Source organism: Ochotona curzoniae, unplaced genomic scaffold, assembly GCF_017591425.1.
Source record: "Ochotona curzoniae isolate NIBS_2020 unplaced genomic scaffold, NIBS_Ocur_1.0 scaffold_4506, whole genome shotgun sequence".
In the NCBI taxonomy this organism is placed as follows: Eukaryota; Metazoa; Chordata; class Mammalia; order Lagomorpha; family Ochotonidae; genus Ochotona; species Ochotona curzoniae.
In genome coordinates this window covers 77230449-77256297 of record NW_024467119.1, presented here as the reverse complement: position 1 = coordinate 77256297, position 25849 = coordinate 77230449, and the positions used below count along the sequence as shown (strand labels likewise).

General features: G+C 39.3%; 1 protein-coding gene across 4 annotated transcripts in view; it reads left to right on the top strand.

The window, feature by feature from the left end:
• LRBA (LPS responsive beige-like anchor protein) overlaps nucleotides 1-25849 on the top strand; it is a 633639-nt gene that overhangs the window by 200417 nt on the left and 407373 nt on the right. For all 4 annotated transcript variants that reach the window (XM_040967344.1, XM_040967342.1, XM_040967341.1 and 1 more), the window contains one exon: nucleotides 22609-22673. In XM_040967344.1, coding sequence (XP_040823278.1) covers nucleotides 22609-22673 — 65 coding nt within the window. The remainder of the gene's footprint in view (nucleotides 1-22608; nucleotides 22674-25849) is intronic.

The following is a 25849-nucleotide window of genomic DNA, read 5'->3' as shown; positions in this document are numbered from 1 at the left end:
CCTGAACGTTATTCTCAAGGGTGGTAAATGCAAAACAAAGTAATATCAACTGGCACTTAATTCTGCAAGTTCCCTGCTGATTGGGGTATTCAGTAACATGGAACTCTTCCTGACAGGAAGTCAGCTATGAGCATGGAGACATCTGAAAATAAAGTGTGTTTTAATTTGACACCCTGCTGTTTTACAACCAGTCTTTTAAATTTCGTATTACAAAGAGTTAGGAAAAGGGAGGACTATCCAAATGGCGTTTTCTGAGTGTAGCGTTTTTTCTAAGATTTTAGTGCAACTAGGAATACAGTGTCTGTGTATCTCAACTCAGATATTTTGGCTGAATCCTTTCTTAACTTTAATGTATTGAAGCTGAAATATTGCAAAAAGGCTGGGTTAAAAGTTTAAGGCTTCTTCCAGATTTGAAATTGTCTTTGTTTAATACTAAACCCTCTGATAAATTTTTGAATGCTCAGCTGTATTCCTGTATTTTATGTTTCTTTGGATAGTGTATAGCAATGCATTTTAGCCAGAGTAAGGATTTAATTAACCATTCAGCTTCTAGGGATCCAGATTTAAAATTTGGTGTTTATTTAAAGTGTTTGCACTGTTTGACTTGGTCAACTCTGAGATGAAATTGTTACTCAGTATGTTAGTACCTACACATGTACAGTTAAATGTATAATATAGAGTCACTTAGTGTACTCCTAATATAACATTACTCTGTTAAACATTTTGAGTCAGGACATTTTTAGTCAGGCTGTCAGTTTTTATGATCTGAAAGTCCAGCGATTTTAACAAAATCCATAATTTGAAGTTTGGTTTAGGCCCTAGTGAAGTAAGCATTACAACCTTGACACTTTTTATTTGCTTTCCTCGGAACAAGTTTCCAAACCACTTGAGAGCAGAAGAATGACTTGAACAGCATTTTGTTGTTGTTTGTTTGTATGTTTTTAAGATTATTTGTCCAATTTGAAAGATAGAGTCGGGAAGGGATAGATAGGTCTGCCATCCAGTAATTTACTCCCCAAATGAACACAACGGCCAGGACTGGGCCAGATTGAATTTAGGAGCCCAAAATTCCTCTCAGGTCTCCCTCGTGGGTTTCAGGGGCTGGAACGCTTGGGCTGTATTCCACTGCTTCCCCTGGTGTATTAGCAGGAAACCGGGTCAGAAATGGAGCACCTGGGGCTTGAACTGGTGCCCATATGGGTGCTGGCATCCCATATAGCTCCTTAACTTGCTGTACTATTCACTGGCCTCTTGAATAGGTTTTTAAGAAAAGAATGAGGGCGGGAAAATGACATAATCTAGAATCTGAAATTCTGTAAGCATTTTTTCCGCTAACATTTTAAAACTGTTTAACCCTGGGTCAATTAACTTGCTTTACCTTACCTAGTGTCAATCTCTTATTGACTCAATGATCTTATTAGGTAATGCATATAAAATATATAGAACTGTATGTAGAGAAAAGTAACTTGTAAACTAATTAGGTTCTGTTTTAAACTGTGTAAGAACTCTCCTTTTTCCAATATTTTTAATGACTCTTTCAGGAAGTTTACTTGACTTTTCAGATCTTTGCCTCACAATACAGTTCACCATTATTTTCTCTGTTGCTATTATTTGCATTTCTTTTTTTATTTTTAAAAATATGTTTACTTTTTGCAAGGCAGACTTGAAGAGAGAAGGGTAGATACAGAGAGAGAACTCTTTTTTTTGTTACCCCCAGATGGCTATATGACCAGAACTGGGTCAGGTGTAAACCAGATCTCCCACTTGGGTACAGGGAAATGGTAGGGTTTCAGTTGATTCGTTTTTATTTGAAGCTAAAGGCTTAGCTTGGTGAATACATTCTCGTTTTGTATCAACTTAGCCATTGACTCAGTGAATGCACAGTATCACTTTCCAGCAGCCAGCATTCACAGTAGATAACCCCGAATGGTTAAGCACCAAGAAAGTTTCCTGCTTTTAGTTAAAAGCTGCTGTTTTCTGTATGGCTTATTTACCACGTGTTTAATTCTTAATGTTGTGTGCTGTGGGATTGGGCATGCAAAAGTCAGCAGAAAGAGTTCTGGTTTTTACATCTAGAGCTATTACTTGCTGTACAATAATAAAGGCACTATTTTATTGGGTTCCTTGTGATTAACTTCAGCACGAGGCATTCATATAAATCATTTGTGATTTGTTTTCTTTACATTTTTATTTTAAAAACTGTTTCAGCACACTTGATTTCTGTTGTCTTTTTATAGGTGGATTGATGTTGTAATTGTGTTTTAGAATTAGGCTGTCAGAAACCAGCATAAATGTGAATTCAAGAAATGACTGAGGCAGTTTGATGAATTTATAGAATGTTTTATAAATATTTGTTGCTGGAATAGGCATTCAGTGGTAGCATTGTACTGTTGTGAGAGCTACTAAATAATGATACTGTCGAGTTAAAAATTGTCTAGACATTAATATAGTTACATTAGGTATTTTGTTTTCAGAATATTGACAACATATGATTTCAAGATTGCTTTGAATTTATCAGCTTCTTGATATTGGTTTAATTGTGGCCTTTTCAATCCTCATACTTTTCTGTTGTCTGCTGAATATTATTTTTATAAGGTAATTGTACCATTTCAGGCTTATAATTTTTAACTGATTATTAATTTAAAATGAACACAAATTAAATGAAGGCAAACTATTGAATAAGAAACACTTCAAAAGCAATATGTATGTTTGTAAGTATACCTGATTGTCTAGGTTAACAATGTGCATTGTTCTAGGTATTAGAGAACAAAATCTTGTTTCTAACATTAGCTTCATTTGGAAAATGTTAATAGTGGTCTGTAGAAAAAACGTGGAGGTATGAGATGATTTATTTTTCTTTCATGATGTTAGCATCTTGGTCATTGTTATAAAATGATTATTCATTGTATTGAAGTGAGAGATAGGCATGAAGAAAGCACGTGTGTCCTGAGACGAGTGTTTTCCAGAAAGCAGTGTCTTTCCATTGGCAAATACTTTTGATTGTAGCTGAGTACATTAGATGATTTAAAAATCTTTTAAAAATAATTAGCTGTTTTATATAGTTTTAATGGAAGTCTTTCATGTTTCCCTGCAGCAGGCTTTAATGAATGCTCCTTGTAATTTCAGTGCAGGCTTTGAGATTCCCTAAAGACTTGACTTCAGACCTCAAAGGGCAGCCGTGGCCATATGTCTGCAGAACTGGAGTTGCCAAACGAACTGACCAAGTACTAATAGGACACATTTATATAGCTCCTGAACGTGAAGGTCTGATCTAGGGCTTAATGACAATCATCTGTTGAGAGCTTGTAGCTGGAAAGGGTTAGAGCAACTTCTGTCACCTTTATTGAAATCAAACTTTCTGTTCTGATCAGTGAAAGATCTTGACAAAACTGGTGCCAGTTTGGGAATTATTAGAAGGATCAGTTTAGAAAATATGTTTCTCCCTTAACATCTTTAAGAACAAATTTTTAGAATCATTAATTTATATTTTAATTTTTCACATGCCTAGATCCAACATCAAAGGGATCAGGTTCTTCGATTGTTTAGAAATGATTGCAAATATATTTGTAAGATAGCATGATTAATTTCCTAGTTATCATAACATTTTTAAGTCTCAAGTTTTTTTCTGTGTTTTACAAATTACATGAATACTTTTCAAAATTTGTTTTTTGCACATGGTATAATCATCCACAAGTGTTTAGTAGTCAGTATAAAATGAACCGTTTGCTAATATTTTAATACAGTATTTCTTTTCTCTTATATTTAACTTTACCGTATTCTGCACATACATAGTATTTACTGACTGAACCATAGCTTTTGCCAAATTTAGTTGTGCATTTTAGATGCAGGTATTCACACAAATACTTGAAACAAAAACTTTCCAAAGGGCTTAGTCTTGACCTATTTCATTGAATGATGAATTTTGTCTCCTAAAGATGGAAGAATAAAATATTTCCCTTCCTATTATATTACATTTGTTTTCGGCATGTGGATCCTCCGAATTGTGTCAGCTGTGCTCTTGAGAGCGCTGACATGAAGTGCAAACCCCGTTGAAAACTTATTCGTAGTTTGTTTTGAGCACTTAAGATGACTCTGTCTTCGGCGTGGACAAGCTTTCCTCCCTTTGACCTTAGAGCTGTCTGTAATGTGCTTTGCAGTTCTGCGATAATACATCCCTTTCCTCATTTGACCTTTCCTCTGTGGCCCCTTTATTCCTGATCTTGTTTTTGTCATCTGGTTATGTGAATGGAACTCTGCCCATCTAACTTGATTTATTTTATAAAATATTAGGAAATGTGTGCAATTTTAAAAAGTCAGTATGGAAATTTAATGAATCCAAGTTTGAGATGTTCACATTTGTATAAAGGAAACAAATTTGACAGAGGGTTACATTTTTTTGTTATGTTATTATTATTTTTTTTAAGATTTATTTTTATCGGAAAGGCAGATATAGAGAGAGGAGGAGAGACAGAGAGGAAGATCCTTTCTCCAGTGATTTACTCCCCAAGCGGCTTTGGCTCAGCTGAACCGAAGCCAGGAGTCAGGAGCTTCTTCTGGGTCTCCCGCATGAGTGCAGGGTCCCAAGGCTTTGTGCCGTCCTCGGCTGCTTTTCTAGGCCACACACAGGGAGCTGGATGGGAAGTGGGGCTGTCGGGGTTAGAACTGGTTCCCATATGGGTTCCTGGTGCGTTCAACACGATGACTTACACAGCTAGGGTATCATACCGGGCTCTCTCCATTCTTTTGAATACAAATTATTTTTGACATTTGAAGTTTAGATTGATTAAAAAAATATTTTGCAACTTGTGGAAATAAAGTTACTTTCATTAGGTATGGCAAAATACTTACATTAAAATAGTAATTCCATATGTTTAGCTTATGATACATTTGGTTTTTTTTTCTTTTTAAAAAAATTTTATTTGATACATTTGTATTTTTATGGTTTTTCTGCCAGTATTTGAGAAACTCGAATTTTTAAAAAAGACATTGATTTTCCGTAGACAGGAAAATTTACAGAGGGAGGAAGAGACAGAAAGATCTTCATCTGTTGATTCACTTCTCCAAATGACTTTAACAGCCAGAACTGAGTGGATCTGAAGCCAGGAACCAATAGTGTTTTCGGGATCTCCCATGCAGGTGCAGAGTCCCAAGGCTTTGGGCTCTACTGCTTTCCCAGGCCACAGGCAGGGAGCTGGATGGGAAGTGGAGCAGCCAGGATTAGAACCGACACCCGCATGGGATCTTGGTGCGTTCAAGGCAAGGATTTTAGCTGCTAGGCCACACCGCTGGGCCCTAGTTCTTTGTTTTTTTTTTTTGTTTGTTTTTGTTTTTTTTAAGATTTATTTATTTCTATTGGAAAGTCAGATATACAGAGAGGAGAAGAGATAGAGAGAAAGATCTTCCATCCAATGATTCACTCCCCAAGTGGTCACAAAGATTAGAGCTGTGCCAACCCGAAGCCAGGTGCCTGGGGCCTCTTCCGGGTCTCCCACACAGCTGCAGGGTTCCAAGGCTTTGGGACGTGCTTTACTGCTTTCCCAGGCCATAAACAGGTTGCTGGATGGGAATTGGGGCCACTAGGACATGAACTGGTGTCCATATGGGATCCGGCGTCTAAAGCAGAAAGATGAGCCAATTGAGCTATTGAACTGGTCCCTTGAATTTTTTTTTTTTCTTTTAAGAGGAGGAGAGACAGCGAGGAAGATCCTCCATCCACTGGCTCATTCCTCACGTGACTGTATCGGCTGGAACCTAGCTGATCTGAAGCCCGTGTTCTGGCTGGCGGAGCCAGTAACCTGGACTGGGAGAGGGTCTGGAGACAAAGCACCAACAGGAGACCAGTGATGGTAGAAGTCTCTCCAAAGCCTCCCTTTATCACTCCTTTTATACTCGTCCCCCCAAGTCCTTTAGCCAAGCGATGGGGTGCCAGTGAGTCCAGATTAGTCCAGGTGTTTTTAGCCACAAGTCTATTTCCTATTACTGCTCAGCTTAAGGAGCGCTAATTAACTCCTTAGCCCACAACAGCCAGGATCTAGGAGCCTTCTCCTGATCCCCCACATGGGTGCAAGGTCCCAAGGCTTTGGGCCATCCTCATCTGCCCTCCCAGGCCACAAGTAGGGAGCTGGATAAAAAGTGGGGCCACTGGGACATGAACTGGTGCCTATATGGGGTCCTGGCACGTGCAAGGCCAGGACTTCAGCTACTAGGCTATTGCAGCAGGCCCTGAATTAATTTTTTAAAGGAATTTTTCATAGTAGTCTTAGGTAAATACCTGCTACCTGGTTAGGAGAAAAATGTTTCTCGTGGCCACATCTCTAATCCGTGGTTCCAGGAAGCTACTGGTCAGTTCCATCAAGAACCACGCATTGCTTTTCGTCTGCTGCTATGGGTGCGATCTCCTGTGGTCCTCAGTGGCTATACCTGCTAAATCCTGTCAAGGCTCCTGTGCAGGCCTCATACGATGTCAGATGCCTGTCAAGGTCCACCAGTGGAACTTGGCCACATTTGAACCGTCAATGTTCAAAATCGTTTTCTTCCTGCCACCAGCAGTGCTTTGCTCCTGTTGCCCTGCTGTGCCAGATTGACTTACCCCAGGCCAAGCCCAGGGAAACAGATGGGTGCCCGTATTCACTGCTGTGTTCCTACTGTTGTCCTGCCCCTAAGGCACTGCATGGAGATTGACAGGCCCCCTGTATGTGCAGTTACATGCCTTTTGCCCAGACTTATTGGAGAGCCCACTCTATTTGGCAAGGTGCCTCTCAACCTTTAGAACAATGCCCTAAGTCCCACTTAGTGGAAGCACTGACTTTGATTTCTCTTAAAGAGCTACTTAGAGACTGCAGCAAGGTGTCTGTGTCGGGCCAGATCGGCACAACCTACCCAGCAATCACCCTAGGTTACTTCTCCAGGAAAAAAATGTTTTATTCTATCAATGTGTCCACATGATAGATATGGGTTGTGGAGACTCAAGTTTTTGAGCCATCATCTGCTGCTTCCCAGGCACAATAGCAGAGTGTTGGATTTAAAATGGGGTGGCTAGGTCAAAGGGAAGCCCGGCAGCAGGCCCAGAGTCCACTGAAGGTGAGCAACACAGACCACCTGGGACAAACTGGTGAGTAATGTCCATTAAGTGGGAGAACTTATAGGCTTAAATAATGTTAGAAAAAGGGGAAGGTAGAAGGGTGGTCCCAATGGTACTCCCACCCAACAGTAACGTTCTAAGAGGCTAGTAAGCATGCCCATCTCTCCAGACCCTCAAACCGAGTCAAGGTCATGTTCCTCATGCAGGGGTGGAAACTGAGCCTCAGGATACAGGCAGGTAGGTCTTGACTCAGCACAAAAGCTAGTGCCTAGGCTATAAGCTATGCCTGGGGTCATATTCATCACATGTAGCTGGCAAGCAGGATATCGATCGCATTTAACTTCTTAGAGTTGCTTATGGGGAAGTCCTAACACAGCTTGTCCAAGGACAGAGAAGAGAGAATTTTACCAGTGTATATGTTATCGAATATTACTATTTGACCTTCCCAGTCAACTTCTTACAAGAAAAGGATTTGGGTTTAGGAAGACTAATAGGTTCCACTGGATAGTTTCTCTCGTATCACTGGGCAGTTAGGAATAAGAAAGGATGGCTGCAGAGATTTGAATTACCGTCTCAAGTGACCCTCCCAAGCGACCTGAGAATGTTAACGCATTCCCTAAACAAAACCCTTATCTCCTGTTGACTACACAAGGTTTTTTAAAAATCAAACCTAATATTTCACTTTGTAGCTGGCTGGATTACTGGTTGAACTCTTGGCCTTGACAGGTGTCGGCTGTTTATTGTAACAGCAGTGACTGTGGAGGGATCCTGCAAGTTGGGGTGGGCCATGTCTAGGATGTCCTTGATAAACTTGATGACATTGAATCTCTGTTGTTGTTGTTGTTGTGTTGTTAGCCTCAGCAGTTCTCTATCCCCAGTGAGAGGGTCAAAAGCCTCTGCACCCCTGAAAAAGGGGTGGACCCTGTATTGCCTGTGGAAAATATAACCTCCTGCGGCTGCTGTCCAGGAATGGTGCTTCTCCCACCATGCTTCCTGGATCCCAGATCTAAGACCAGATTTCAAGTCTGAGAAGGTCCCTGAAGGTGAGGCTCAAGGTGTGGCCCATAAGAGAACATGCTCTTTTCTGAACGAACTGTCCAAGCTTTCAGTCAATACAGAGAAATCTAAGAGAATGTACATGGGACTCTGAGACGATTTGAATTTTGGATTGTGCCCTCAGAAAGACATGCTGAGACTTGACTCCTCATATAATGGTACTGAGAAGTGCTGGGACTTGTAAGAGGTCTTTGGTGCCTGCTAGGCTGGGTTAGTTCTCTTGGGAGTGAGTTGTGCTGAACTGGGTGTTAGCGTTATGTGAGACTGTCTGCTCATGCTTCCTGTTTCCCACATAGGCCTGTTTGTGTACCCACTTTGCTGCTGTCATGCTATGAGACAACATCAGGATCTCGCTAAATTTAGTCACTTGATCTTGAACATTCAGTCTACAGAACTCTGAGCAATAGTAACTTCTATCATTTATAAATATTTAATATCTAGTATTCTTTTATAGCAGCAGAAAACTGGCTAAGGATGATGTTTAGCATCTGGGATCGTGTTGGAAGAAGTATTAACTTGGAGATTTATTGAGACAGGCAAAGCAGCAGCAATGGGAGATACAGATCTAGCAGTTTTGGTTGGTTGGTTGGTTGGCTGAAATATGGGTATCAAAGTGGCCTACAGTGACGGGGTTATACATAATGGCCCTGCTTTTGTTTGATGAGAAAGGTTTCAGTCATAGGGAAGTTAGAATGTTACCTTGGGGGCTCAGCGGTGTGGCTTAGCAGCTAAAGTCCTGGCCTTGAACATGCCAGGATCCCATTTGGGTGCCAGTTCTAATCCCTGTAACTCCACTTCCCATCCAGCTCCCTGCCTGTGGCCTGGGAAAGCAGTCAAAGATGGCCCAAAGCCTTGGGACTCTGCACCCGTGTGGGAGACCTGGAAGAAGTTCCTGGCTCCTGGTTTCGGTTCGGCATAGCTCTGGCCGTTGCGCTCACTTGGGGAGTGAATCATCGGATGGAAGATCTTCCTGTCTGTCTCTCCTCCTTTCTGTATATCTGATTTTCCAATTTATTTTGGTACATTTTTAAATCCATTACAGAGTTTTTTATTTTTTATTTTTTCATAATACACACGTAGCATCCATGACCTTTTGGAGTAACTATTTAAGCAGAAAAGCTATAGACCAAGTGGATCTAACTTGAATCATAAATGGAGAGTGTCATGGCATTTGCATCAGTTCCCAAACATGTGCTAGTTACTGACCCTGCACCCTTGAATGAAGGTATCACTGGGTCATACTGAGGCAAGAGCCTGGTCTGCTGCCAGAGTTATACTGTCATTCTTTTTCTCAGCCTTCCAAGGGGCTCTGTGATGCTTTATTGGGCAAAGGAAATATTCAGATCTTTCAAAATGTACTGGCCCCCGGCTCTAACTTAACAGTGACTCCAGGAAATCCAAAACATTACCTGATCCACTAGTTAGAGTAGCGACAGTTCACAATGCCAGTGTGTTTTATATAAGGTCTGTTTCACTCTGTGCTTAGGAGGTCCATAAGCTCATCCTATCATTTTTCCCTCAGTTCTGAAATGCAACATTGATATAAATATACTCAGAAATTGGCAATATCCCCTAATCTGAAGTTAGGGCTGTTATTTTGAAAAAGGACAAGTGAATACCACAGAAACTGCCATTACCTAAGAAAATAGTAAGCCCAAACAGTACTGCATTTTTGGTAAGAATTTTCTCCCAGCAAGGTCCTGTATGATGAAGGGTTGGTGATTCCCTCTATATCTCCACTCCACTTACTGGGTTTGGCCTGTGCAGAGTACAGCTGGATTTTGGGGAATGACAGTGGATTATTATAAACTGAGCCAGATGGTGACTGTATTTGCAGCTGCCATCCCAGATGTGTTTTTAATGCCTGAGCAAATTAACATATTCCCATGTACCCTATTGATTTGGCAAATGCTTTTCTCTCCTATACCTGTCAAGAAGGACTACCAGAAGCAGTTTTCTTTGAGCTGGAAAGGCCAGCAGTATAACTTCCCTATCGTATTCCTGGTATAATCTACTCTGCAGCTGTTGGTCACAATGTAATTTGCAGGGTCTTGGTAGCCATGCTCTTCCATGAGAAATCATACTATTGCATTATGTTTCTTCCCCCTAGTGTGCAAGAACAGTTACTACTGTGGACTTTGTGTTGAGACCTTTGTATCAGAGGATGGAAATTAAATTCTTTAGAGAATTCTGCAGCCCTCTGTCTCAGTCATTCTAGACGTCCAGTCATTTGAGGCATGTTGAGATGCCCATTTGGAGGTGAAGAATTAGTTGCTGCATCTGGCCCGTCCTGCTGTTAAAAATGAGGCACACGAATAATGTGGACCTCTTTTGCTTGTAGAAGCAATAGATTTCTCATTTGGATGAACTATTCTGTCCCACTTTCCAAGTTGCCAGTTTTAGCAGCCCTCAAAAAGAAGAGACTGCGGTAGAGCTAGGCTTCTGAGAGTGCCCTAAGACATTGAGTATCCAGAATATGAGAAACAGATGAGGAGGCTTCTTGGAACTTCTGCCAGTCCCTTCTACAAATATTGTAAGGCAGATTCTTACGATTGTGAAGCAAGACCTGAAGTCCTCCCAAGACAACTATTCTTTTGAGAAACAACTCTTGGCTTGTCATAAGGCCTTAGAGAAGACTGAATGCCCAACATAGGTCTGTCAAGTTATAGTAAATTGAATTGCCTATTATGAATGACATTCTCTTCCACCAGTCTTAAACTACCCTCCAAGGGCTAGTGCCATGACATTGCAGGTTAACTCATCACTTGTCAGCATCCTGAAGGGTGCCAGTTCATGTGCTGGCTGCTCCACTTCTGATCCAGCTCTGCGCTAATATGCTTGGGAAAGCAGGGCAAGATAGCCGTAGTGCTTGGGCCTTTGCTACCCACATGGGAGAATCAGATGTTGTTCCTGGGTTCTGGCTTCACCCTGCACAAGTTCCTGTTGAGTCCATTTGGAGATTGAACCAGTGGATGGAAGTCAGTCTCTTTTCTTTTCTTTTCTTTTCTTTTCTTTTCTTTTCTTTTCTTTTCTTTTCTTTTCTTTTCTTTTCTTTTCTTTTCTTTCCTTTCCTTTCCTTTCCTTTCCTTTCCTTTCCTTTCCTTTCCTTTCCTTTCCTTTCCTTTCCTTTCCTTTCCTTTCCTTTCCTTTCCTTTCCTTTCCTTTCCTTTCCTTTCCTTTCCTTTCCTTTCCTTTCCTTTCCTTTCCTTTCCTTTCCTTTCCTTTCCTTTCCTTTCCTTTCCTTTCCTTTCCTTTCCTTTCCTTTCCTTTCCTTTCCTTTCCTTTCCTTTCCTTTCCTTTCCTTTCCTTTCCTTTCCTTTCCTTTCCTTTCCTTTCCTTTTCTTCCTTCCTTCCTTCCTTCCTTCCTTCCTTCCTTTCTTTCTTTCTTTCTTTCTTTCTTTCTTTCTTTCTTTCTTTCTTTCTTTCTTTCTTTCCTTCTTTCCTTCTTTCCTTCTTTCTTTCTTTCTAAGAGTCTGCAATTCAAGTACATTATACATCCACAGCAGCATTCTGTCATCAAATCTGTGATAAACATGTGATTGGGTCTAAGCATGTCCCAGGAACATGAGAACATTATTCAAAGGCGTGATTCGAGTAACCATAGTTCTCTTACTCCTGCAGTATGATCTCTCTTGAAGCCTGTGCCTGGTTGTCACAGAGGTTCTGATGATCAGCTGACGGGGGGAATAAAAGCTTATTATGATTTACAGATGGTTTTGAATAGTACATAGAGAGCTGCATCTGGTCCTGTCTGGAGGACAGTAATAAAAGTAAAGCCCTTTCTATGGGAAAAAAAGTTTACCTGATTGTTTACTTGAGTGGAGAAATGGCTCGGCATGGTTTTATACTAAACCAGGGGCTCTGGCAAGTGGATTGTATTGTCAGGAACTTAACAGTAAGATTGAGATGTTGATGACAAGGAAATTGGAAAGAGGCATAGCTGACCTCTCCCAGTGTAAAAAGTAAAAGCAATGTATTTGTGTGGCATGTGAATGCTTGCTGATGGGTGACCTCAGGAGAGGAGGGCTTTAATAATCAAGTAGATAATATGCTCCATTTTGTGAGTAACAGCCTGGTTCCCCAAAACACCCCGTCACTACCCATGAGCACAGTGGCTATTTATGGTAGGGATGGGCATTATGCCTTGTCAATATTGATTTCTAGTTTTCCACATTGGCTTGTAAAAAACAAAGACTGGTCAGACTGTGGCATGATTTTGCCTTAAGCATGCTAATATTTGTAAATCACTGAAAAATGGAGGCAAATTCATGTACCTTGAAAATACCAAAATATCAGAGATTAGTGAATTTATAGAAATCTGTCCAGTTCATTTCCAGGGAGATTTAAATTCTTTTAAAATAATTTAAATGAATACCTGCATATAGGTTATTACTGGTTTTTTTCTTTATACTTGTTTGCTGAAGTTTGGGAGAGATAGGGTTAATATTACTAGTGAAATTCCCCCATAATTAACATAAAATACATTTTTACTACCTAAAGGACATATTTGGAAGTTGTTGGAGTTCTGTTCAGTAGGTTTCAGTAGTAGGGAACATCTATTGTTGTTGTTGTTGCATGACTTAAGAGCATTAGTAAGCTAAGAGTATATTTTAGTAAAAATTGACTAGTCAACAATTATGGCCCTAGGAAGTGATAGTCAATTGAATATAGCTTAGGAGCAAGTATGAAATTATTGACTCTGGTCTTTATTTATTTATTTATTTGAGTCCTTCCTCTCCAAAGTGCTGAAATGTGTTTTGAAATTACTTAGTTGCATTAGTGGTTGGATTTGAGGCTTTTAACGTGTTTCTTGTTGGTGCCTCTGGGAAAAGCATAACTAAGACCTTTAAATGTACTCTGCGTTTTGCATCACTGTGTACTTGTAAATAGTGTGATGAAATATTGAAACGATCATGAAAGATGATAAACATTAAGCTTTCTTTCACCTATTAAAACTCACTGCAGCTTATATTGAGCTGTGGTTTATGAAATTGTTTAGACTAACACCTTCTTTGATAATTGTTTCTGAAGTGGAGAAAAATGCTCTAGGATAGCATGATTAATGAATATTCTTTTTAATCTTGGCAACCTCCACAAATTACCATGAAGAATATTTTATTTTGAAGAAAACTTGTTGGCTTTGAGTAACATTTGAATTACAAGGGAAAAAGAACATTTTTATTCCCATAGGCTTCATACTCTTTTTATCAATATGTATTTTATTTTTGGCATTTTATAGTTTATTAAATATCGATAATTAGTAATTTCAGAAGGCATATGTGGAAATGAGAACACAAGTATATTTTTGAGAGTTGAATATTTTTTGTAATAGTATATATTTATAAAACATAAATACAAGATTTATCTTTTACTACATTTCTCATTTTACTCATTATTTTTCTTCCTACTAAGAGCTAGTTAACTGCTTTTTTCCCCCCTGGATATTACACAATATTAGATTGAAAGCTAAGATATATGCTTATGGATGTTATTTAGAAAAATAAGAAGCCTAATGTAATAGCAGAAATAAGTTGGAATTTCTAAACACCTCCAAAACTGAACCTCTCCCCTTCAACAAGTAAATGTGTACACAAGTCTAATTAATTTCTAATTGGAAAGAAAAATTAATATTTCTGTTGACATGTCAAGTTCAGTTTAGATCAAAGTATTTTAATGTGGGTTATTTTATAGTTAGAGTATCAGCTTTAGTTTTATCTCCAATTTCATAATGCTTTTTAATGTATTTTTTAAATCAAAATGATATACATTATGATTTTATTGTACAAGTACAGGTCTCTAAGTGTAATGGAAAATATATCAAAATAATGTTTTCTGTTTAAAATGGAAGTCAGCTGTTAGGTGCTATGTAAACAATGTAGTAAAAATCTCCTGTGGCAGTTTTGGATCAGACCAAATGGATTTGATAAAAAATATTATTAGTAAATACTTTTAAGACTAAATTTTCAGAAGATTTCAAAGACAGTTTTAGATTTCATATCAAAAATGGAAAGATTTGGCATCTTTCCTTGAACCTATGCATGCGTAACTTCATCCGTTATCCACATCATGCACCAATGTGGTTTATTTATGAATGAACTCATGCTGATACTTGAGATACCTGTGGGCTCAATTTGATGTTAACTTTCCCTTTTGTGTATTCTGTGAGTTTGTGCAAATGTATAATAGCAGGTATTCACTATTAATTATCAGACAAGGTAGTTTTCTGTCTTGTTTCATTCTTCTATTTTCTTGATCCCATACAAACTACCATTTTTACTTTCTATATGGTTTTTCCTTTTGCAATATACCATGTTCGTGGAATATGTTGAATTCTAAAATTGGCGTACATACACATTTTAGATTCTTCCAGGTCTTCATGGATTGATACTCATTCTCTTGTCTTTTTTGTTTTATATCTTTTATTTATTATTACTATTATTATCATTTTATGATACAGTTCCATAGGCCCCTGGGATTTCCCTTATCCACTCCCCAATATCCCCCATCCACCCACCGAGTTCCCCTCTATCATTACTACTAAAGTATAGTTCTTCATACACAGTCATATGTCCATTATTTTGGGCATGGACAATGGCAGAGAGTCCAGCATCCTACTGTCATGTAGTAAACAGTTTCATTGGGAGTCCATCTTTAGACTGGAAGGAGAGATACATACTGCATTGTATCCTCACATCTGGATATGTTAGTCTCCATTTCACAGTTACTGTACATTCTCTTAGAAAAGCCACAAGACAAAAATCAACAAAAGAAACAAAAGTAGAAATTTACAATGCCATGAAGTTAAATAACATGTTACTAGATATGAGAGTCTCCATTACACAGCTGCTATACATCACCTTAAATGCAAAGCCACAAAACAAACTCAACATCAGGGAGAAAAAAGAAAGTAACAACACCATGAAGTTAAATATTATGCTACTAAATGACTAAAGTGTCACTGAAGAAATGAAAAAGAAAGTCAAGAACCTTCTTGAAGAAAATGATACTACTGTATGATCTATGAGTCATTGAAGAATTTAATCAGAAGAACGTGTTTTGAAGAGATGAAACTGGAAAAAAAAATCCATGAGATATAGTTTCCACTGATTTTTGTTGGTGAAATGTGTCTCCAGTAGGACACAGATGGGTTTTGTTTTTTTAATCGTCTACTAATCTATGATGTTTGTTTGAGCTTAAGCCATTTACATTCAGGGTTAATATGTATGGTTGGTACTTTGGTCCTGTCGTTTTGGCAATGGGTTGTTCATTGATTTAGTCTTCTGTTGTCATTTTTCTAGGATGTTCTTCCCATTTGCCTTTGGTTTTGGTGGGTGCTATTCCTCTTCTCTGTCAAGAGAACGTCTTTAAGTATCATTTGTAGGTCAGGTTTGGAAGAGGCAAATTCTTTTACCTTTTCTTTACTGTGGAGGAATTTTATTTTATTTTCAAAGACAAAAGAAAGCTTTGCTGGATATGTATCCTAGGCCAACAATTTTTTTTTTCTTTTAGAATCTGAAATATGTTGCTTCATTCTCTTCTGGTCTATAGAGTTTCCTGTGAGAGATCTCCTGTGAGTTTCACATGCACATTGAAGGATCTTTTCCTTATGTTCAGTTGAAGAGAGGTTGATGATCATGTGTCGTGGTGAAGATGGCTTTTGATCAAGCCTGTAGGGAGTTTTGAGTCCCTCCTGCATCTTGTTTCCCAATTCTTCCTCCAGATTAGGGAACTTTTCCCTTATTATGTCATTGAATACACCTTTAATCCCAGTATCTCTTTCTGTACCTTCTAGGACTCCCATAACTCTTATATTTGGCCTCTTAATAGTGTCTTTCAATTCTTGCATCCTTTTTTTTGGCCTGATCCAGCTCTGCTTCTAGCTTTTAGTTTACTTCCTCATGATGACTGGAAACATCTTCCAATTCTGAGATTGTTTCTTCTGCTTGCTTCATTCTGTTTTGGAGACTCTCCATTGTACTTTTGATTTGCTCCACTGTATTCTTCATTTCTAGTGTATCAGCTTTCATTTGATTCATTTGCAGTGTGATATATTCCTTGAATTCCTAGAATGGCTGCTTTATGTGCTTCTCATTGTTGGTAAGAAGCTTTATAACGAATGTTTTGAATTCTGTATCTCCCATTTTCTCAATGTCTTTTTCAATTAACTCGGAATTTGTTCAAGTGTTTTGCTCATTTTCAAGGATTCTTCAGTAATACTCTTTTGCTCTTGGTCATTGTACTCTTGGTTATCAGAATCTTCTCCTTGGGGCAGGTTTCTAAGCTGTGTCACCCACAGGTCTACAGTTTGATTTTACTTATTGTGGTTGGTACATGGGTCTTTGTTTGCAGCCAATTGTGGCAATCTCTCCAGCAAGTTCCAGGTCTGTGTTCTTATTTTAGATTTCTTCCATGGTCTCTGGTGCAGGGTCCCAAGGCTTTGGGCAGTCCTCAACAGCTTGCCCATGCCACAAGGAGGGAACTGGATAGGAAGTGTAGCTACCGGGATTAGAACCGGTGCCCATATGGGATCCCAGCGTGTTAAAGGCGAGGACTTTAGCCGCTAGGCCATGCCGCCGGGCCCAGTGCAAGTCTTATCTTCTGGATTACTCCCCATGTGAATAGCTCGCCAGAGTTAGGTTAGGCCTAACCTGGAGCCAGGAGCTTTTTCCTCATCTCCCACACAGGTGTCAGGGCATCTTCTCCTGCTTTTCTTAGGCCATTTGCAGGGAGCTGGATTAGAAGTGTAGCCACTGGAACACAAACTGGTACCCCTACAGGATGCTAGTGGTGAAGATGTAGGCTTTAACCCTCTTTCTTTTTTTTTTTTTTTTTTTTTTTTTTAAGATTTGCGTATTCATTTGAAAGCTATAATGAAAGATAGATTGCAAGGAACAGAGTTAAAGTGTCTGTGTGAGAGAGGTGGTGATGGCGAGGCTGGGGTGGAGCTTAGAGCTCTATCTCCATTTCCCAAGTAGGTGGCAAACTTCAGGCTCGTTTTATTAATTGCTGTTTTTCCTAATAAAAGCTGGTTAACTGGTCCTGTGTACTCTGGCCATATTCTATAGCTGTCTGAAGTGTATTAGCAGGGAGCTGCTGATCAGGGGAACAGCAGTGGGAACTCACGTTGGCACCCAGAATGGATGGTGACATTGCAGGGAATAGCTTATTTTGCTGGGCACAGAATTCCAGTCCTTGTTCCATTTTTGAGTTATTTATTTATTTAAGAGGGAGTTTGTTGGAGAGAGTCAGAGAGGGGTTGGAGTGGGGAGGAGAGAGAGAGAGACAGAGAGACAGACACCAGCTGATTTACACTGTCCCATCTACCAATTTGTTTCCCAGATTGCTGCAGCTGCTTGGTCTGGACCAGACTGAAGTGAGGAATTGGTTGTCCAACCCCCATGTTACACATGGATGTGAGGGATTTAACATTTCCATTTTGAAGTTTCTTTAAATGAAGTGATCTAGATGAAAACTCAGTCCATTTAAGGTCTTAACTTCCTGTTCTCTGGAGCCTTTTTCAATTTCCCTGTAACTTCGTTGTGTAGAGTGTAAGAGCTGTGCAATGAAGTTCTTGCACTGTGACACCCACAATCCACAACAGTCACAGTTACGCTTCCTTATGCCCTTGCACTCAGATCACTTCCAGCTGTTGTAAGTTGTACCTCTGTTCCAGCCTTCCTGCGCATTCTCTGACAGAGAGGAGCTCTTCGAGGCTTGGAATTCCCTTGTCCTGAGCTTGGCAGTGCCACACCTCTGTGCTATGATCAGAAATATGATCTGTTTTTTCAGCTTTTGCGGTCCCCCTCATCCTACCTTTTAAAGAATGGGAGAGTGTGGCACATGTCCTAGCATCAGGGATATATTTTCTTATAATTTGGAGTATTGTGTTTTCACTACCTGTTCATTCATTTAATTTTGAAGAAAATAAAAGTGTTTTACATTGCGTGAAATTTCTATTTTATATTTGATTTTGCTTATCTTGGTGACTGACACTTGGACTTTATATGGTTAGTTTTTTTTTTTTTTTTAGTTTTTCATATTCCTTGTTTTCTCTTTAAGATTTATTTTTATTGGAAAGTGAGATTTACAGACAGAAGGAGAAACAGAGAGAAAGATCTTCCATTCACTGGTTCACTCCCCCAGTTAGCTGCACTGGCTGTAGCTGAACTGATCTGAAGCCAGGAGCAAGGAGCTTCTGCCAGTTGTCCCATGCGTGCACGGGATCCCAAGGCTTAGGGCCATCCTTGACTGCTTTCCCAGGCCTCAAGCAAGGACCTGGGGGGAAGTGGCGCAGCAGGATAAGAATCGACACCCAAATGAGATTCTGGTGCATTCAAGGTGAGGACTTTAGCCACTAGGCTATTGTGCCTTGCCCCCTTAATGTTAATATGTTTCAGACATTCCTGGAAGGGGTTTTCTACAGTCTCAGATTATGCCCTGTTAATGCCCGGAATGGAGTGACAACATGGGTTTTATGCTTTGTTTCTTCCTGTTTACCGAACAACCAATTGCTCTTCATTCTGTGGCATATCTTATCAGTTACTGCACTCCCATATATGATGATCGTTGTATTTTCATTGTACTGTATATGTTCTTTTAGCTTCTACTGCTATTACTCATAGAGTCATTTTCATCAGCAAAATCACCGCATGCATTCACTTTAGCTGAGAGCCACTGTGGGGTTATTAAAGCATGAAAATAGGGAATCAAATAGAGGAAGTAGAATAGAATGAAAGAACTAAGAAGTTGAGATCAGCTGTAAATCTCATTAGGGTAAATGTACATGGAATTTAAAATTCTTAAAGTCACGACATGGAGAATATATTAGGAACTCAAAATACTCAGCTAGAGAAACAACTGGTCTAGTCAAATGGGCAAAGAAGCTGAACAGGTAGTTTCTAAAAGGAGAAATGGAAATGGCCAAAAAAGCATATGAAAAAATAAATGATATTGAAAGCACAATGTGATATTACCTTACCCCCCCCCCCCATCTAATGCTGTTGCTGAAAAGACAGGAAGTAGAAATGCAAGGATGTGAAGACCAAGGGGTCTCCATATGCTGTGGGTGGAAATGCAGTGGCCACAGCCAGTGTGGAAAACAGCTTGGCAGCTTCTTGAAACCCTAAGAGTACCATGTCATCCCTGCAGCCTGGTCTGTGTACCCCAAAGTCCTGACATCACTGCTTCACAAAGGTACCTGCTCCACTGCGTTTATTGTAGCATGGGTCGCAATAGCCAAGGTGTAGAATCAGCCAATCTGCCCCTTATCAGATGAATGGATAAGGGACTGAGGTGTAGGTACCCAAGGAGATCCTCTCTAAACAGAGAAAAAAAAATGAAATCCCCTCCTTTGTAGCAAAGGAAGTGAAATTTTAGGACTTCGGTGTGACCGAAACAAACTAGCTATAGAAAGCCAAATTCTACATTTTCTCCATAAAAGAAATTAAAAGAAACCAACTCCCTCCCCTGCCCCGCCCCCCCAAATCCTAAAACTAACCAACCACAAACAAAAGTTTCAGAGAACTTCAGTCTGAACACATAATGTTGATTAGAAGGTAGGAGGGATAGAAGGACTTTGGATTCTCCTTGGCTGATGGGGGAGACCACGGTCACACAGAAGGAGTTTGGAGATGAAGCGGTTGTGGGAAGCTGTTAGTGGTTGATTCATTGTGACAGAAACACTAACATGAAATGTTAATGATAGGGCAAGTTAGGCATTACTATTTCATCTTTTTGTCTAAATTTCAGGTCATTCTAAAAAAATATTTGCTTAGGAAAATGGTTTAAAGTAAGCAATGGCAAGTAGTTAACATGGTGTTTAAGTTTTATGAGAAAAGAAAAATATATCAGTAAAGAGATTTTATATTAAGATAGTGCTTTTAAAGGAACCAAACTGAAATAAAAACATCAAAACACATGGCATACTGCCAAAAAAGCAAACAATCAAAAAACAGCATTTCAGTTTTGTTTCCTCCAAATAATCTCTTTTCTCTAGTCGCATTCATCACATGTTTATGAATTATATGATGGCATCATTTTTCCCAAGAGACTTCTGTGCTTCCTTTTTGCCACTCACGTGTTGGTTACTCAGTGGTGTATTATTGTTGATGTTGTTGTTGATGTGGCTGTTTAAGTCATACCGGTTGTTGATCTTGTTTCATGGCTTTTTACTTAGGGTAATGTATAGTTATGGAGTACTGGGGTCTATCATAAACAGACATGGGGGTACAATGTAACATGCATCCCTGCATCCACATGAAAGATGGATTCCCACCGAAACTGTTGGACATGTGTAGACAATAGGATGCTGGACTGTCTGACATTGTCTGTACCAGCAATGTCAGGTACACGTAAATAAGAGATTGATAGAATTAAGGTTCCTTATGAAGAACTACACTATTGTAACAAAATGGGAAAAATCTGACAGGGTGGGAGTTTGGTGGGAAATCTCAGCCCATACAAAAATGTACCACGTAATTCAAAATTCAAAATAAAAAAAAATATATATATATATAAAGATAGTGCTTTTAAGTGTCTAGAAAACAAAATAAAAAGCTGGGTTTATTTTTGGTCCAAAAAGTTTTAAATTCATATATATGAACGATATTTAAAAAGTTCAACAAAAGAAAAAAGGTTCATGGTGGTGTTTACTTTAAAAAAAAAGAACAACTATGGGACTTCAAAGTTGTTTGCTGTAAAGTAAGATTATTGTTTAATTTGATTTTCCACCACTTTAGGTGTACTCTTGTAGTTAGGATATAAATGCCTCCAAATTATTCAGAAAAACTATATACATATTTGCAGTTTTTAAAAAGTACCTGGACCTGGTGTGATGGTGTAGTGGTTAAAGTACTCACCTTGCATGTGCCAGTATCTTATGTGGGCGCTGATTCTAATCCCGGCAGCTCCACTTCCCATGCAGCTCCCTGTCTGTGGCCTGGGAAAGCAGTCGAGGACGGCCCAAAGCCTTGGGACCCTACACTCATGTGGGAGACCTGGAGGAAGTTCCTGACTCCTGGCTTCGGATCGGTGCAGCACCGGCCGTTGCAGCCGCTTGGGGAGTGAATCATTGGATGGAAGATCTTTCTCTCTCCTCCTCTCTGTATATCCACCTTTCCAATAAAAATAAGTAAATCTTTTAAAAAAAGTACTTGAGTGTGTACGCTTATGCAGACATACACCCATACAAAATGTATTCACTGGCATTTCTCAAATCTAGGCTTATTGCAATTTCTGCAGTCCTTTATTTTATTAATGCTTATTTTATGCATGTTTTGAGATATAAGGTATAAAATTCATTTGAACGTATTCCGCTGGTCAGTTTTCTTTCTAGACCTTTTGAAGGATTTCTTTGCAGTGAATAAATTCCCTAGAGACAGGTATTTTTTTTTTTAGAGATATATTTATTTTTATTACAAAGTCAGATATACAGAGAGGGTGCAGGGTCCCAAAATTTGGGCCGTCCTCGACTGCTTTCCCAGGCTACAAGCAGGGAGCCAGATGGGAAGTGGAGTGGCCAGGATTAGAACTGGCTCCCATATGGTATTCTGGCGCGTTCAAGGTGAGGACTTTAGCCACTAGGCCACTGCGCCAGGCCTTGGTGACAGGTTTTTAACAGATCAACAACATGTTTAAAGTATTTGTACTTTTCTATTGCACTTTTACAATTGGTCTAGCCCAATTCACTGATCAGGTCTTTTTTTTTTTTAATTGCTTTCTCAGTTGTCACCAATTTTTGTGGTTAAACATGTTCTACTTGTTCAAGTTATTGAGCTATGTAAATTTATCTTCAATTTGAATGATACTTTTAAAAGAAGATTTACTTATCTGAAAGGCAGGGTGACAGAAGGAGAAATAGAGGAAGAGATCTTCCTTTTTTTTTGTTTTTTGGTTCACTCTCCACATCGCAGTCACGCCAGGAGCCTCTGAGTCTATCCTGGTCTCTCTTGTGGCTCTCAGGGCCTAGTACCTAGGCTGCTGTCTGCTGTCTTCACAGGCACATTTAGCCAGGAGGAGGTTCAGAAGTAGAGCAGCTGCAATGACAAGAAGCTCTGCGTTACGGGATGCTAGGGTTGTTTCTGGCAGCTTAACATGTTGTGCCACAATGCTTGCTCCTGTGATACATCTTGTTATCACAACAAAACAAATCTATTTGTTCTTCGGATACTTTTGCTACCTTCCTACTAATCTCTGAATTATTTTAGTTAAACCAGCATGTAATAATATAGAAGAAAAAGGTAAGATAAACTCAAATAGACTTATTTAGTTTTTGCTGATGTAAGTTATTAATTAATTAATGTATTTTCACTGTTAGTCATCGTGTGATCACAGGACTTCTTTGGGTAACAACATGTTTAACAGAACTTTTCCTTTATGAACTTAGGTACGGAATGTATATTTGTGAAGTTTTATTATTATTTTAATGGAAACAACTAAAATTTCTAAAGCTCCTTTTTGCCATTGATTTTTAGGAGTGGCAGAATTCTATTCAGAAGAATGCAGGCCTTGCGTTTATTGAACTTGTCAATGAAGGAAGGTAATCTCTTTTTATTGATTTAAGTTTCACTTTAAAATATGATAGATGTGTTTTCATAGAAACTGACATTGAGGTTCTGGGTTTTTTTTTAGTTGATGGCATAGTAAGGTTCTTAAGGTACTGATTATCAAAAGTATGTACTTGTTTTGCACTCAAGCATGTGGTAGAGCTCTAATAAATATTGGTTATTTAAAATATGTCAGTACTAGCCAGTTTGCAGTTTTCTTCATGATTTCATGCTTATTGATAAGATTCTTATCTATATTTTAGTACATGTTACTGATTTTGTCAAACACAAACCGATGGATCTATTCATAGATACAATGAAAAATCGTACTTGACCTCACAGAGTTGTATGTCTGCATTATCTCTTTTATATACTGGCATGTCAGGGAGGAGGACACATTTCTGCTTGTGATGCAGTCAGAAGCGAGGAGAGAGAAATGAGTAGATTTCTTTTGTTCTTACTTGGAAAACAATTCAAGAATTATCTGGTAGGAGGGGGACGAGTTGGGAAAGCACAGATATGAGAAATGAAAGGGGAAAATACGTACAAAACGTTGAAAGAATGGAAAGGTTAAAATAAGGTTTAGAACAAGAGTTGACTGCCTTGTGCTAGTCATGTGGTAGCTGGCTCTGTGTGGTTGGAATGGGTGATCCCGAGTGTAGGTTTGAAGATTGGTCCGCTCTTCCAAGTACTATTCTGTCCAAAGGTGCTCGCACAGGCATTCCTAGTAGTTTTGGCTTGTGTTGTTGAGGAGTTGATGTATCATTCTAGTAATTATTTGCAAAACTAACTAGGAACGCAGGTTCTTTCTCGTGGTTAATATTCCAGAAGATGAGAAAAATGGATACTGATAGCTATTTGATTTTAAGTGCTGCTAAGATTGTTTCGCTCAGAAGTGATTGTAGTTGCTCATGAATTGGTTCTGAAAACAAGCAGATAATTATAAAAGCTTATGCGAAATTCTGTAATGGAGATCTGGAAGTACAGAATCCTAAGAAGACAGAAAAGGAAAAACAAGTCTCCTTAATTTAGTATGGATGAATCAGGAAAAACGTAACTGGAGAATAGGATTCTGGAGATGTGCTTCCTCTGGAGATGTGGAGGGTTAGTTTTGTGATCATCAGAAAGTGATAATCATGGCTAATTTGGAGAGTGTTTAAGAATCATTCTAAAGAGAGGGAACGGAATCTCTGAAGACATTGTGATGTGAATTAGAATAGAACATATTCAAGTGTGTATGTGTGTGTTGTAGTAAGGCTATTGTAAGCCATATTTATATTTTTGTCTAAAAACAGGGCTGTTGGAAGATGTTAAGCAAGGTCACTTCCTTATGATACCATCTGATAACTGGTAGAAATGTTTAGAATGAGTTGAGGGAGAAGAAAGCTGGTGGAAGTCAAGTAGAACATTGATCTGAATCGTGGTCTGGCATCTGGGAAGGAGTAGGTGCTCAATAAATATTTTTCAGTGAATGAATGTCTTTCACTTTAGTCTTCTAGCAAAAGTTTCAAAATGCTTATTCATCAAAAGAAATAGCTCGTTGGCAGAATTTCAGTACTGAGGGATTGGATGCCTAATAAAGTGTTTAGAAAAAGTAGGTGACAGGCGCTATTGATTGAATATGTATTTATTTTACTGAATGCAGAGCACTGGCAGATTTTCTGTAATTTATGACACTGTGTAGCCAAAATTCTTGATTCATGTTTTTAAGAAAAATTTTTGTGGAAGACAATCTTAATGGTTATTAGGGTTCACTAATTGTCAATACCTTTAGTTATGCGCGTTAAGAGATCAGGAAGCATGGCTTTCGGATGAAGAATGTTAGCTTTCAAGGGAGTCCTGGTTGATTTTGTTTCACCCCTAATGTTTGGCAAGCATTTTTACTTCACTGAATCTCAGTTTCCTCACTGATTTATTCAGTTAATGTTTAATTCATGCTACGTACCAGAAATTATTCTTTTAAAGGTTATTTATTTTCACTTTGTTTGAAAGACAAAGAAATCTATTTTTCTAAAAGATTTATTTATTTATATTGGAAAGGCAGATTTACACAGAGAGGGAGATACACAGAGGAAGATATCCCCACCCCCCAAAGTGAGAAGGAGATTCAGAGAGAAATATCTTCCATCTGCTGATTCATTCCTCAATGTGACCACAGCTGCCAGAGCTGAGCTGATCCAAAGCCAGGAGCCAGGAACTTCTTCCAGGTCTCTTGTGTCAAGGGTGCAGGGTCCCAAGGCTTTGGACTGTTCTCTACTGCTTTCCCAGGCCTCAGTGGGGAGTTGGATAAGAGGTGGGGCAGCCAGGAGATGAACTGACACCCACATGGGATCCCAGTGGTTACAAGGTGAGGATTTAGCCACTTAGCTATTGTCCTGGACCCAACGCAGAGAACTCTCTTACCTGCTGGTTTACTTTCCAAAAGCCTCTATTTCAGAGGACAGATCTAGGCCAAAACCAGGAGTCCAGTGCTCAAACCCACTCTTCTCTCTCTCTCTCTCTTTTTTTTAAAAGATTTATTTATTTTTATTGGAAAGTCAGATATAAAAGTCAGAGAGGAGGAGAGACAAAGAGAACGATCTTCCGTTCAATGATTGACTCCCCAAGTGACCGCCATGGTCAGTGCTGCATCAATCCAAAGCCAGGATCCCAGATTCTTTTCTGGGTCTTTCACGCTGGTGCAGGGTCCCAAGGCCATGGGCCATCCTTGACTGTTTTCCCAGGCCACAGGCAGGGAGCTGGATTGGAAGTGGTGCTGTCAGGATTAGAACTGGCACCCATATGGGATCCCAACGCTTTCAAGGTGAGTACTTTAGCCACTAGGCCATGGCGCCAGGCCACAAACTGACTACTTATGTAAGTGTCAGGGAGCTAACAATTGAGCTATCATCTGCTCCCTCACAGTGTGATAATAAGCTGAATTGGAAATTTAGGAATTGGGTCGGGAATCATGCATTGTAATGGGGGTATACCAAACAGCAGTGTAACTATTGTGTCAAATACTTGTGTAGAGAATTTTTTATTGTTGTTGCCAAGAGTGTAGCAATCTTAACATTCAAACATACAAATAATAGTAAGAGGTGGACTATTTAGTTTGTGAATAGTGGTAAATAGTATGCTAAAAGAAGATGTGAAGGCAGGCTGAGGGTGGTGAAAATGCTTTAAAAGG